This window comes from Ceratosolen solmsi, unplaced genomic scaffold, assembly GCF_000503995.2.
Source record: "Ceratosolen solmsi marchali unplaced genomic scaffold, CerSol_1.0 scaffold30, whole genome shotgun sequence".
Taxonomy (NCBI): domain Eukaryota; kingdom Metazoa; phylum Arthropoda; class Insecta; order Hymenoptera; family Agaonidae; genus Ceratosolen; species Ceratosolen solmsi.
The window spans coordinates 4658239-4671994 of record NW_011948421.1 but is presented as its reverse complement, the minus strand read 5'-3'; the positions used below and the strand labels follow the sequence as shown (position 1 = coordinate 4671994).

General features: G+C 21.5%; 1 protein-coding gene across 1 annotated transcript; it reads left to right on the top strand.

The window, feature by feature from the left end:
* Positions 1 to 107: 107 nt before the first annotated feature.
* LOC105361403 (bromodomain-containing protein DDB_G0270170) lies at positions 108 to 5390 on the top strand. The gene is made up of 6 exons (XM_011498567.1): positions 108 to 422; positions 1550 to 1984; positions 2182 to 2316; positions 2385 to 2633; positions 4014 to 4559; positions 4704 to 5390. The coding sequence occupies exons 2-6, from the start codon at positions 1678 to 1680 to the stop codon at positions 5186 to 5188; spliced, it is 1722 nt and encodes a 573-aa protein (XP_011496869.1). The 5' UTR covers positions 108 to 422; positions 1550 to 1677; the 3' UTR covers positions 5189 to 5390.
* Positions 5391 to 13756: the final 8366 nt, after the last annotated feature.

The following is a 13756-nucleotide window of genomic DNA, read 5'->3' as shown; positions in this document are numbered from 1 at the left end:
TATTATAATTAATTATCAAACATTATATTTAAATTTACTAAAATCTACATTCGATTTTGTAAAGCTTGGAAGCGTTACTGGTAAAAAGAAAAGGTACAAAAAATTCCCGTGAATCTAAGAGAAAACTGTACAACGTAACCTATAAATATTGAGACTGCGCGTAAGAGAGATAATTTCTATAGTTAATTAGATTTTAGATGAAAACAGAAAGCAGAGCAGAACTCTACTCTAGTGTAATGCATATTCGTTCGTGGTTGTGTAGGAATAAATAAAACAAATATGTCAAGTGAAACAGTGAAAGAAGGGTTGCGCTTGTAAAAGACAAATATATGTTGAGTGTTTATGGTGATAGTTTATGCAAGAATAAATAAAGTATATTAGAACTGATTCTGAATCTGTCATTATCAGCTGATATGATATATGTATGCATTTATTATGTTTCCATATAAAGTCAGATTGAACAATATCGAAAACGATAGTCAAAAATTTGATAATCAATTTTATATTTTACTAAATGTTAACACATTTTATTACAATATAAATTGTTATTACAACAAAATTTTAAACAAATAAATTTAAAAAATGGTATTCACAAAATTATTTTTTAGTTATACTAAATGTACAATGAATTTTGTTAAAGTATCACTGAACAATAAAATGCAATTTTTGCAAAGATTCAACAAATCGTTTTGACTAATTAGATTATTTTATATGAAAACAAATGATAAAGTACACGTGATAATATCTTCAAATAAGAATCCAATTCAATGCAATATATAACACCATTTTCATGATTTTTATTTCAATAATTTTCTAAAATAATTCTACTAATAGGGATTAGATTATAAACGTGTGAAACTATTATTAGTGGGTTTCGTTATCAATTAGCAAGTTACTGTAGGTCATTTAAAACGTTTTGTTTCTTATTGTATTATATATATATATATGAATGTGTATGTATGTATATAACGATTAACTTCGTTGATTAGAATTTATATAAGATATCAAAAAAGTGATTTTAAATTAATGTATGCAATATATATGACATACGGATAATATATTTCGCACCAACAGCTCTACCATAATGTTTTTGATTTTCTTTCATACACATACGATAGTCAAGTGGCGCGTCTGACGTAGCAATAACAAATCGTTTATATTCAGACACTGTAGTAAATGTTGGGTTAATATGTTAATATTATTAATTCATCATAATCTTTTGATTTTATTAATTATTATATACGAATTAAAAATTTTAATATAATGTATTCATTTATATATAAAAATAATTATATGAATAGTTTCCAAGAGCTACATGTATTATTTAATTATCAATCCCAATTAAGTATGATATAAATATTTGAAGAAAATTCGACATAGATAAATTACTTGAAAGTTTGCATTAACTAGTTAGATAATCTAAATATTAATCTAATTTATTTTTTATACAAGATAAATTTTATTTTCAATGAAAATAAAGTAATTATTTAATTTAATTAATTATTTCATTTAATTTTTTATGGATTTAAATTTTTCATCGTTTTTTTAGATATGGATACTCTCTCTATCAGGACACTCGGTTAATGAATTATCAAATTATGAAGATGAACTCAATTGAATATTAATTTGTGTTATATTATTTTGTGGAATATAGATCAGTCATATACTTAATTGAAAATGGGTGCTACATTCAGTAATGGACAAGATAATGATGAACTTGTTGACAATCTTGTTGATTCAGGCTATATTAGATCAAAAAAAATTGAACAAGTCTTCAGAGCTGTTGATAGGGGTGATTATTTTCTTTCTTCACACAGAGATAATGCATATAAAGATTTTGCTTGGAAACATGGTAATATACACTTATCAGCACCATGTATATACTGTGAAATTATGGAAGAGTTAGCGTTAAAACCTGGCTTAAGCTTTTTAAATCTTGGCTCTGGAACTGGTTATCTAAATACAATGGCAGGATTATTGTTAAGCAAGTATATTTTTATATATATTCAAAAATTTAAACATTAAATATAAATTCTGATATAAAAAAATATTGTCTATTGTTTCTTGTATTAAATCAATAATCGAATTGAAACGAATAATTAGGGTAACATTTTTATTATATATTCTATAATTACTAGATATAATTTGTAATAATATATATTTATGATAATATTGTAATAGGTCAAAGTGGTACAAATCATGGTATTGAACTACATGAAGATTGCGTTAGATACTCTTACGATAGATTGGATGAATTCAAACAAAAGTCTCTTGCTTTAGATGAATTTGATTTTTGTGAACCAATTTTTATTCAAGGTATATATTAAAGTAGCATAATATATAAGTATATTGTATAATTATTTTTTATATTTATATTTTTTCAGGGAATTGTTTAAGTATAGTACCAGGAAGACAATATGATAGAGTTTATTGTGGTGCCACATGTCCGGAGACTCATGAAATATTGGTGAAGCAGTTTGTTAAAGTTGGTGGTATTTTAATAATGCCTTATAAAGATAATTTAGTGAAAGCTAAAAAAATTAATGAAACTACTTGGGAACATGAAACTATACTACCAGTATCTTTTGCCAATTTAATAATACCTAGTTCATCTGAATTAATCAACCATTTACGTAAGTTATATAAAGTTAATTAAAATAATTTTAAAAAATTTATACATATTGATTAAATCATAAATTAATTTAAAGACATTAAATAATAAAAATTATTTTAAATTATTATGTATGATACAAATATGTTGTTTTTTTTGTGAAAATTCTTGACAGTAGAATTACTGCGAAAATATACAATATACTGGTTCAAATATAATTTAATAATATCAGAAATTTTTTAATGTTACTTGATTTTAAGAAACAATTAAAAATTTTAAATAATTTTTAATCCATTTTTTAAATCATGTTCTTCTAATGTGAATTCCCTCTGCCATGTTCACTGTCTGTTTTATAATTTTCATAATTACTTTTATTATTACATCTTTCAGCTTATGAAATATCTAAAAAAATGCCAAAATAATCATAGTAATATATCTGTCGATGTTAAATCGACATTTTGTCTAATGTGGTATGTTTCAGGTTAACATACTTTAAAATTTATAAAAAATTCAATATTTAAAATTTTTTATTTTGTAATCATACAAATATTAATATAGAATTTTTTAAGAGCTTCATTCTTATTTTACAAAATTAAAGATTTATTTCCTTTAATGAAGGATAAAACTTTGAGATCTATTAAGAAATATTCTGCTTTTATAAAATTTGTTTGAGTTTGACTTTTTCAATTTGATAAATAAATATATATAAAGAATAAAATAAATAAATATATATGGAAATAAATATTCTACATATATATGTCATACTATTAAAATAAAAGTGTGTTCAATAATATAAGTAATTTAATATAAATATTTGATATTAAAATTAAACAGGTAAAATAAAATCTAAAATATTGTTAAGTATAACTTTAAATGTATATTGTAAAATGTTATATAATTTTTTAAATTAATGTAAATTAATATTTAAAAAATAAGTTTGTATTTGTAGATTTAGTTTGTAAACTATTTGTAAATAATAATTGTATCCAAATATTATTACAGTTCAACATAATATTTATGTATATATATACATAATACAGTATATATGATAAAATATTAAATTTCAATGTTAATCAAATATCAACAGTTTTTAATTACTTTAATTGCTTTTATATAAAAAAATTTAATATCAAATATAAGTTTTTGTTAAAAAATTTTTCCTACAAATTTTTTTAGTTAACAATATTATAGTGGTTACCTCATTCGTTAAAAGAAAGTCGATATGAACATTGATCATAAAAAAATTAAGACAATTGAAACTTCATTTGGTGTTCCATATGGTATTGAATATTTCAATTTATATGGTGTTCAATTTGAATGTTTTCTAATTGACCTTGTATATCTAATATTATAATGGTTCAACGGAATGGTGAAGTTATTAATAATCTCAATTTTACTCTAGCTGAATGTGATCCGTTATCTCTGCAAGAATTATGTCGTGGTAAGATTCGGCATCGATTACGACACAATGTCTGGTTCGAGCATACGGATCTAGAAACGCATAAGCCCATTCTATCAGAACGACATCAGCCTAGCTCGCCACATAGAGCTCTCCACCAATTTGTTATTCCTATATATGAAGAATCCGATGATAATACGTTAAACGAGGATGAAGTGGCACGAGTGCACAGGACTCAGCTTTTGTTAAACGTCGATGGCCCACCCGGTGAAGATCTTCGGACAACTCTACAGATTGTACGAGCGGTTAATCAACCGAATCGCAACGGGGAGCCCAATGCAACCGAAAACTCGTATCAAGATATTAACTGGATGAATGATGAAGACGAATCACCCAGTGTCGAAGATGATACACAATTTGACACAAATCCAAATAGTGAAAGGCAAGATTCAGAGAGTAGCTCGGATTCTGCTTGCGAAAAATCACAGTCAGAGAGCCACAGTCAAAAGAATAATAGTGACTTTCATGGAAACCGAGGCCTAACAACTAGTAAATATAAATTTTTATTTTACCAAATATTTAGATAGAAATACGGTAGGAATGCTGTCAAATTTTTTCTATATTTACAAAATGTTTTCTATAAATGTTATTATATTTTAATACACAAGAAACTTATACATTTGTGAATTTTAGATATCTCAGCGTATTCTAACATGAGTGAAAGTGAAAGTGATCAAGATGTTGATAATGAGCATAATGCATATGTTACCTGTCGCTCAACGTTACAGCAACAGTCATCATTTATGCATCGCAAAAATGGAAGCCGTAAAGAAAAAGCTGATAGTGGTATACTCGATGATGTGTCTAATGCTGGTAATGATGAAGAAAGTTTGAGTTCGGACTCGGACTTTGCAAATGGTACTCCTGTTAAACATAAACGTAGTAACTCTACTAACGAAAATCGATCGTCGATGTATAACAATAATAATAACAGCAACCGTGCCAATGAATCGAATTTCAAACGAAATCCTCTTAGAAATCTTAATCCCAGCGACAATCCGTATACAGGACACTACGTAGATACAAATGCTTTCTCTTCATATATGAAGGAAAAAATACATCAACTGCCCTTGCCCTACTCATTAAAGCTGTATATAAATTACAATCGAAATCTGTAATGTTTATAGTACTTTTATTTAGTATATCAATGGTATAAGTGCGTATGTTATGTTGTAAGGTATGAAAGGTGCCTTTCTAGATGTGAGAGGTAATCAAAGATTGCTCTCGCGCAATTTTGTTGGTACATGCATTGAAAGGACGTCAAATTTGAATAAAGATTTTTTTAAAGTTGTATAAGATTTATTACTGCCTTAACTAAAGCCATACATGCATTTGCATTTTTGTATTTTTACTTTTTATTTTGACTATATAATTTTGCAATATACTCAAATAATTCATTAATCCTTTTTTGAAAATAAACTTTGGCTACTGCCCAAATATGTTAAACATATTTTTTAAATTGCTTATTGACTCAAACTTATAACTTGCTAAATATATAAATTACACAAAACAAAACAAAATTACGTAATAATTTTTAAACAAATTTTTAACTTTTAATGCTTTTTAGCTTTATATATATTGGCGCGCGCGCGCGTGTGTATATGTATGTATGTATGTATTACATATGCAATAATAAATATATTGATTAATAGTAAGACAAATTTGTATATTTCTGATGTATTTGCAAATCGAATACTCTAAAAGAATCATTAAAAATAATTTTGTAAATTATAAATATTAGATGAAAACAAAATACTTTACTACTTAGAGTTACATTAATTGTTATTAATTAATTATATTAATATGGATTTATATGATTGATTAATTGTCTGTATAATATATTAAAAAATATAATTATAATATAATAATAAGTAAATTATTATATCAAAGCTGGCATTCGTGATTAATGCATTATTATAAACAAATTAATTACATAAATTGCTACAAAATAATTTTATAAGATAAATATATATAATTAATTCTGAGAAAATGGAATTGATTCGGTAGACAAATTTTCTTTTAATTTAATAGGAAATTAAAATAATGGGACAATTTGAAAAAAAAAACAAAAAAAATCTTCAAAATAAATTTATTTGAATTATAATTGAATAATATTCATTTATTTAATTAAGTATGACATTATTTGAAATAATTTAATTAAATAAATTACTAATATAATCTACATTATAGATTGAGATTAAATTTAATTAAAAATTTTGATGATTCTCAAAAAATTATTTTAATTATTCCATAAAGTTACATTGAATCAAGAAAGATGAAAATAAACAAATTTCTGTTAAAATCAGTACAATTACCTAATAAAGTTAATACATATGTATTTAAAGAGACGTTGAAAGATAGAGAAATTATTAAAGATAATTTGAAGATTTTTTAAAGATTTCATAAATTAATAATTGTGATTAAATGTTTATTATATTATACAATTTTTTGTTATTTTTTAAATTATTTGAAAATTGAAACATGTATTTAAAATGTCAAATAATTTGTAACAGTTTATAATATTTGTAACAACTAGTAATACAATTTTAACTTATTTTAGTTTATAGTTACGTGATCACTATATTTTAAATATATTACAATATATTTCTTAACATATCAACTGTCTTAATAATAATATGCAATTAAATTTATATCTTATATATATATATATATATATATATATATATATATATATATATATATAAGTGCATAAAGTATGTATGCATAATTATGTAATTTATAATATAGAGTTTCATAAAACTAAAAATAGGGAGACATAGATGTACAGTTATGTATATATACTACTTATCTTTCCATTATTTACAATCAAATATTTGATATAAGTCTAATAAGTTTATTAAATATAACGAGATATAATCTTTTGTTATTGGACAGGGAATTTAATAAAAGTTTATACAAAATTTTAAAACAAAAGTATTATTGATATATTTTACGTTTTAATTAAATATTACACAAGGATTCATTATGACACTGATAAATATCCAGCATTTAAATTTGTCATAAATCAGCACTTTATTATTACATAGTAATAATTTTTAAATACATTTTGCAAATTAATAAATAAATTTAGCAACGTTGAAATGTGTGAAATTTTTTAAATAACAATTTATTAATGAATAAATTTAAAGATTTTTACCTTATTAATTAGTTTCATGTTCAATATTTAAACATTGTCTGTAACTTTAAGATAATTAGATTACATATTGTATAAGTTCAAAACTGTGATATTTTCTCTTATTGGCAAATTACATTGTTATAACCTACCATTTTTTTTATTTTACCCTTTTAACTTACATGAATGAATTAAAATAATTGATAATGAACAAAAAATCTCTGAAAATGTAAAAAATACAATTTTTTTAATTTATGGAATGTTAAGTGTACAGTCAGCTTCATTTAAATAAAAATTATTTAAAAGAATTAAAAATATAAAAATTTTTAAAACTCAAAATACAATATCTGTTTATGTTATATTACAAGATATTAATACTTTTTCATATAAATTTTTTAAATGTTTTTAATACGTAATTAAAATGAAAGAAGTCATAACAGTTTTAAAGTAACTATAATGTTACTGTAGACAATAAAATTCTGTTGACAAACGTTTCAGTGAATCTTCATAATATCTAGTTGGTTGCTTATCACTTATTATTTATTATTTAATATATTTGTACCATAAAAAAAATAATAGTACCATTATAACCATAGTATCAATGACTATAGTTACATTTTTATCTTTATTAATTTTGGTTTATTGTACCGGATTGATTATTTATAAGACATAGCCTACAATCTTTTAATTATGAATTAAAACTTAAAAATTAATTATATAAATATTTTGTCATATTTATAAAGTTTTTTTCTAATATTTTTATATAAATAGCATATTTTTAATTATAAATGAAAATTATTCTAAAATTGATAAAAACCTAAATATATTTATAAATATTTAACTTAGTACTACTATATAATATTCGATAGAATGAAAGTAATAATAATACTTTTGAAAATCTAAAATTATGATACAATTTAAAAATTATTTGAGGATATCTTTATTATAGAATAAATTGAATATTATCTTTTTAAGTTACTGAATTATATTACAATCGTTATTTTTATTTTTTAATTAAAATTCCCCAATACATTTTTATTTTCATTCATATTTATGTAATGAATTAAGGTATATAAAATATTCCAGTAAAGTTTTTTCTAATATTAATTATATTCAACTAAATTATGTTCTCGAATTTGAAGTAACATGTTTATTTTAGTAATATAAATGAATATAAAGTTATATAAACTTTTATTTAATATCAAGTTTAATATTTAAGTGGTTAAACAATATAAATCAATTTGAAAATAAATATTTAAATTAAATTGTATTTTTGATATTCTTTAAGTAATATAATTATTTGCATACTTTTTGGTAAAGTCAATACAGTTATATTTCAGATAATATAGAGTTATATTTACTCTAAACAATATTTTCAATGGTGAAGGTAATGAAGTCATGAAACGTATACATTTATGGTAAAGTATTAAATCTATAAAATAATGAACAGTGAATTTTAATACCAATTTCATTTTAAGATTGAAAACTACTTTCTATCAACAGAATAAAAATCTTAAGTTTAAATTGCCACTATTTTAGTTTATACAATTATTAAATATATAAAAATAATAAATAATCTTTTGACTGAAAAATAATTGAAAAATATTCTTCTAATTCAGATAATTTTATTTAGAATAACTTATCGATTTTAAACTATTTTTCATATCATAAATTGATTAATATCAAATGAAAAATGAATAAACAGATGACCAAAAGACAAATAAATATTCGAATAACTTCGTTAAAAAGATTTATGGGCAAGTTAGTGATCATTATTTCATAATTTATTTTCACATTTCATTTTGTAAATATTAATCCTTAATAAAAATGCTGTGTTTATTATTTTCTAAAATTATTTGAATTTTTTTTTTTTTATTAATTTTGATCATTCAAAAAATACATTAGGTATTAAAAATCATCTTTTTGAACATTTTGTTTATTTTCCTTTATTTTTTCTAACTTGGATAAAAATAAACACTATTTTATTATATTTTTTTTTATTTTAAATTCCTTACTTTGTATTTATAATTTTTTTTATATTTATAAACGTTTTTCTTTGCTGTAATATATATTTAAATAAATAATGAATTTTCAAAAAATATTCATTCATACTATAGATAAATATTTATACCTATTTCATATATTAATCAATTGTGGTACAATTTTAATTTTATTATTTATTTCCTGTAAGCAATAAAATCTTCAGTATTTTGAATTTTTTATAAGATAATAATTTTGTGTGTGTAATATGTTAGTTTCGTTATTAAATTTGTATAGTACATATTATATATTTCTTTTCTTATTTAAAAATTTCCGTATATGAATTGTAATTATATTTTTTTTAACCTTTTTAATAGTTTATTTTGTTAATCTATTTTCCTCGTTATTCTACATTCTGTTACTAGTAGTTTTAGTGACTTCTTTTCTATAATAATTTTTTATTTAAATTTAAATTATTTTGTTTTTACAATTTAATACATATATCGATATTTTACAATGTTTTTAAATGTTTTGCTTATAAATATAATATCTAAACTTTCATATTATATATACATATATATATATATATATATATATATATATATATATATATGTAATAATTTTACAAGAATTATCGTTAACAGGCGAGTTGTAACTGCGATTTCTTAACTATAATAATAAATGAAAACATATTATGAGAACAAATTACAATATAAATTTATCTATTTAGTATTTGAATTTAGTTCAGAAATTTATCAATTTACGAAATCTTATTTTAATTTTCTTATAATTATTGACATACATAAATAGTTTCGAGAAAGCATAGTGCACCTTAACTAACAAATAACCTTTACGATTGAAATATATAGTTTCATCTAAAAAATTGATTTATATTCTTATTTTATATAACTTAAATCTTTTTAAAAAAAGAAAAAAATTCAAGTTCTTTAATTGATCCTATAGACATATACCTTCAATTATAGTACATATTAATATTTGATAACTACCAATCTTATGATAAATATTTTTGTCTATTAGATTAAAATAAAATTAATTCAAATAAAAAATTTTTTATTTTATGTTTTTAATTCAAAATATAGTTATACTAATATATAAATTAATCTATGATCTAAAATAATCTTGAAATAGTGTAATTTTTTCATAATAATGCTTTAAATATTTGTTATCACGTATTTCAAAATTATTTTTTATAAAGAAGTAAAAACTTACGATTATTTTTAAATATTTGACTATTTAATTTACTTTAATTAATTATAAAATTATAATTATAAAATTTAAAAATTTTAATAATGCAAGTAATTAATATATAATTACAATTTTATATATTTTATTAAAAAACAAGTGAATTTTTTGAATGTGAAAAAATTTTTATTTTACCTGAATTATATGATCATATGATAAAAACTCAAATGATATTATTAATAAATACTTAATAAACTAAAATAATAATTATTACATATTTCGTGAAATAGATTTATTATATTTATATTATACATTTCAAATAGATTCAAATTCATTCATTAATATAGTTGCTTAGTGCTACATATTAATATAAATGTATAATAAAAGAGTCAATTATATATGAACATTTCCAAAATACTATTTCATATTGTATTACGGATACTCATCAAATAAGTAGAACGAAAGTATATCATCAGATCTTCTATAATAGTACATCCAAATATCATATTTGGCTATAAACTAATTAACGCAATTTTCTGTCTATAAAAACCGATAACTAATGAATAATTGCACTGTCCGTTGAAATTCCATTAACGAATTTATATTGCATTTGCTCATTCACTCTCTCATCTGCAAACGACATAGGTATATTTAAACGAGAGTGTAGAAAGTGAAGTGTGAGAAGTATAGAATTGTATTGAAATCCGAACTTGTTAATCCATCTCATTTCATGTAATTCGAGACACTTACGATTAAATGGTATTGAAATAAAATATTGCTTCTGTAACTCAGATTATAAATATCGTTACTAAAAATGGTTGTTGTTTTAAGGATCTCTAGCTTATTTTTTAGAATATACTAATATACTATTTAGAATAGTATATATATATATATATATATATATATATAAATAGAATATTCTTTTTAGTCCACATTTTTTATTCTTATATTTTTATTTCTGTGGCTATGAAAATAAATTGAAATTAGATAACTTTTTTAATATTAACAATTATTGTTATAAAAATATTAATACAAGATCACCTTAATTATTCTTTTCATATATTCTTATAAGTTCAGCAGAAAGTTATTAATCCTGAAGTATTCGCAAAGGTTCACAAAAGTATTCGCATCGGTAGAGTGTATTTGCACGAACAATGTTTGTGATTATGGAAGCTCAAGAAAACAATTACTACAATTTCGTTGATTTTAATGATTTTCTAGATAATTATAAATTTTGAATAATTATTTAAATAATTATACAAGAAGCAAATTATTTTGAAATTTATCTACAGATTATATGTTATTCATTCTATTGTTAGTAATTTGAATAAATCATCTACAAATTATATTAAATATCAATGGTAATTTTTGTTATTCTTTGGATTATTGAATTTTTTCTTTTTCAATTTCAGAAACATATTTTTTTTAATTTTCTTATAATTTTAATTGAACAATATTTAATGGATTAGTTGAATTACAAGTTAGAAATTACTAAATTAATAACTAAATTAGTTTTAAAAAACTAAATTCTTAAAATACTGTTATCAAATTAACTAGTATTCTACCAATAAATTTATAGCTCAGAAATATATATATATATATCATCAACAATAAAATATTTAAAACGAAACTATTTAAAATCTAATCATTGAGTAACTACACTTTAAAATATATTTAAGTCTATATAATATACATTTTCTAAGTTATTTATATATTTTATATAGATAATTTATAAAATTAATGATGAATTTTTTCATAAATTGAAATGAAATTAAATATAATTCAAATTAAATTTAAATTAAATTAAATAAACGAAACAAATTACAATAAATAAAAAGTAAGTGCATTTATTAATTTGATACTTTTCGAATTACTTTAATAAATAGTAGTATAAAAGTGTTGTTCACTTGAGTCAAGTTCGTTAGTTATTCCCACACCTACATAATGAAAAAAACACAGATGACTCCCAGAACACGAATAAGTGGCGAAATCGAAAATAAAGAAATTTTTTTTACTATTATTAAAATTTACGTCTACGTATATTTCGAAAACTTCTAAGCAATATCGCTCATATACCTTCCTAATTATTAAAAGAAAATACTTTAAATTATATCAGAAACAATATTTGCAAATTCTACAACATACTTTTTTCCTCGTGTATATTATTTACAACAAACAAATTTATAAAATACGCTATGCCATAGACCAAAATCTTTATATTAATGTGTAAATATATAATTATTATATATTAATACTAATTTATGTTTAAAAATAGGTCCTTAAATTGAACTGCCAAAGTTATCCAATGCAGAGACGACAGGTTACTTATAATCCAAAGTTCGCATGAAGAAAGTGTCTGCTTGCTCTCAAATTGAAAATACTATCTTTTACACACACGAGTGCTGCAGAATAGTTTTAGCCTTCCTCTCTAATCGTCATTCCTACTAGACTGTGCGGATCCAAATTTGCAACTATGGGCTACTTCAAGAGAGGTTACAGATTATCAGACTGAAGAATCTGTATAATCTTTTGATTGCAGGCATCAAACTAAGAATATTTAGTTCTTTACATACTAATAAAATGAATGTAAAATTTCAAATTACTATTATGCTCATAAGTGGTTGAACATAAAATCAGACGCTTATATCGTACAATTAATTTGAAATTGGTATACAACATTACAGCTAGATCAATAAAAACTATTCTGAGACTAGGGTAATGCAGATAAAAAATGTAAATAAAAATATAAAATTTGATTAATTATTCTGATATTCTTTAAAGTTTCAATACAAGAAATTTAATTGAATAAAGTATAATATTAAAAATATTGAAAATTAAAAAATATTTTTTTTCATGATGTTTATTGAAGAAGAGCATGTAATTAATAGGAAATAATTTTTTAAGCTTATAATAATTTTATTAATAATCAAGATTTTACTTTTTTTCAATTAAATGTTTATAATATAAATAATACAAATATAAATTTTTTATATATTTCGTGAATGCCATAGAGAACACTACAAAAATATTAAAATACACACAGAAATATTAAAATAATTAATGCTTTCATTTTAAAACTAAATTCTAGTAATTAATTTTTATTCATATATTTATTTATAATTTAAAAATCTAAACATTTCATCAATTGTCTCTATTTTATTTAGCGCTAAATTCTGCATATTAAATTGAAAAAATAGTCATAAGAAAAAATAATCTATCTAAAATTATCTAAAATTACCGTAAATAATTTGAAAATTCATATGCATTAATAACAATAAAACAAAATGTGAATATATTTCAAAACTTTGAATATTTAAATTTATATACCAAAATTATGCCTAATATTAAAAATAAGCTCACATTAAAAGAA

What these genes read in the sequence shown, in the direction of transcription:
- LOC105361403 (XM_011498567.1), top strand. Translation starts at nt 1,678, where the DNA reads ATGGGTGCTACATTCAGTAATGGACAAGATAATGATGAACTTGTTGAC. An exon ending in AATGGCAGGATTATTGTTAA is followed by an intron (nt 1,985 to 2,181) that starts GCAAGTATATTT and finishes ATATTGTAATAG; the next exon opens with GTCAAAGTGGTACAAATCAT. An exon ending in AAACCGAGGCCTAACAACTA is followed by an intron (nt 4,560 to 4,703) that starts GTAAATATAAAT and finishes TGTGAATTTTAG; the next exon opens with ATATCTCAGCGTATTCTAAC.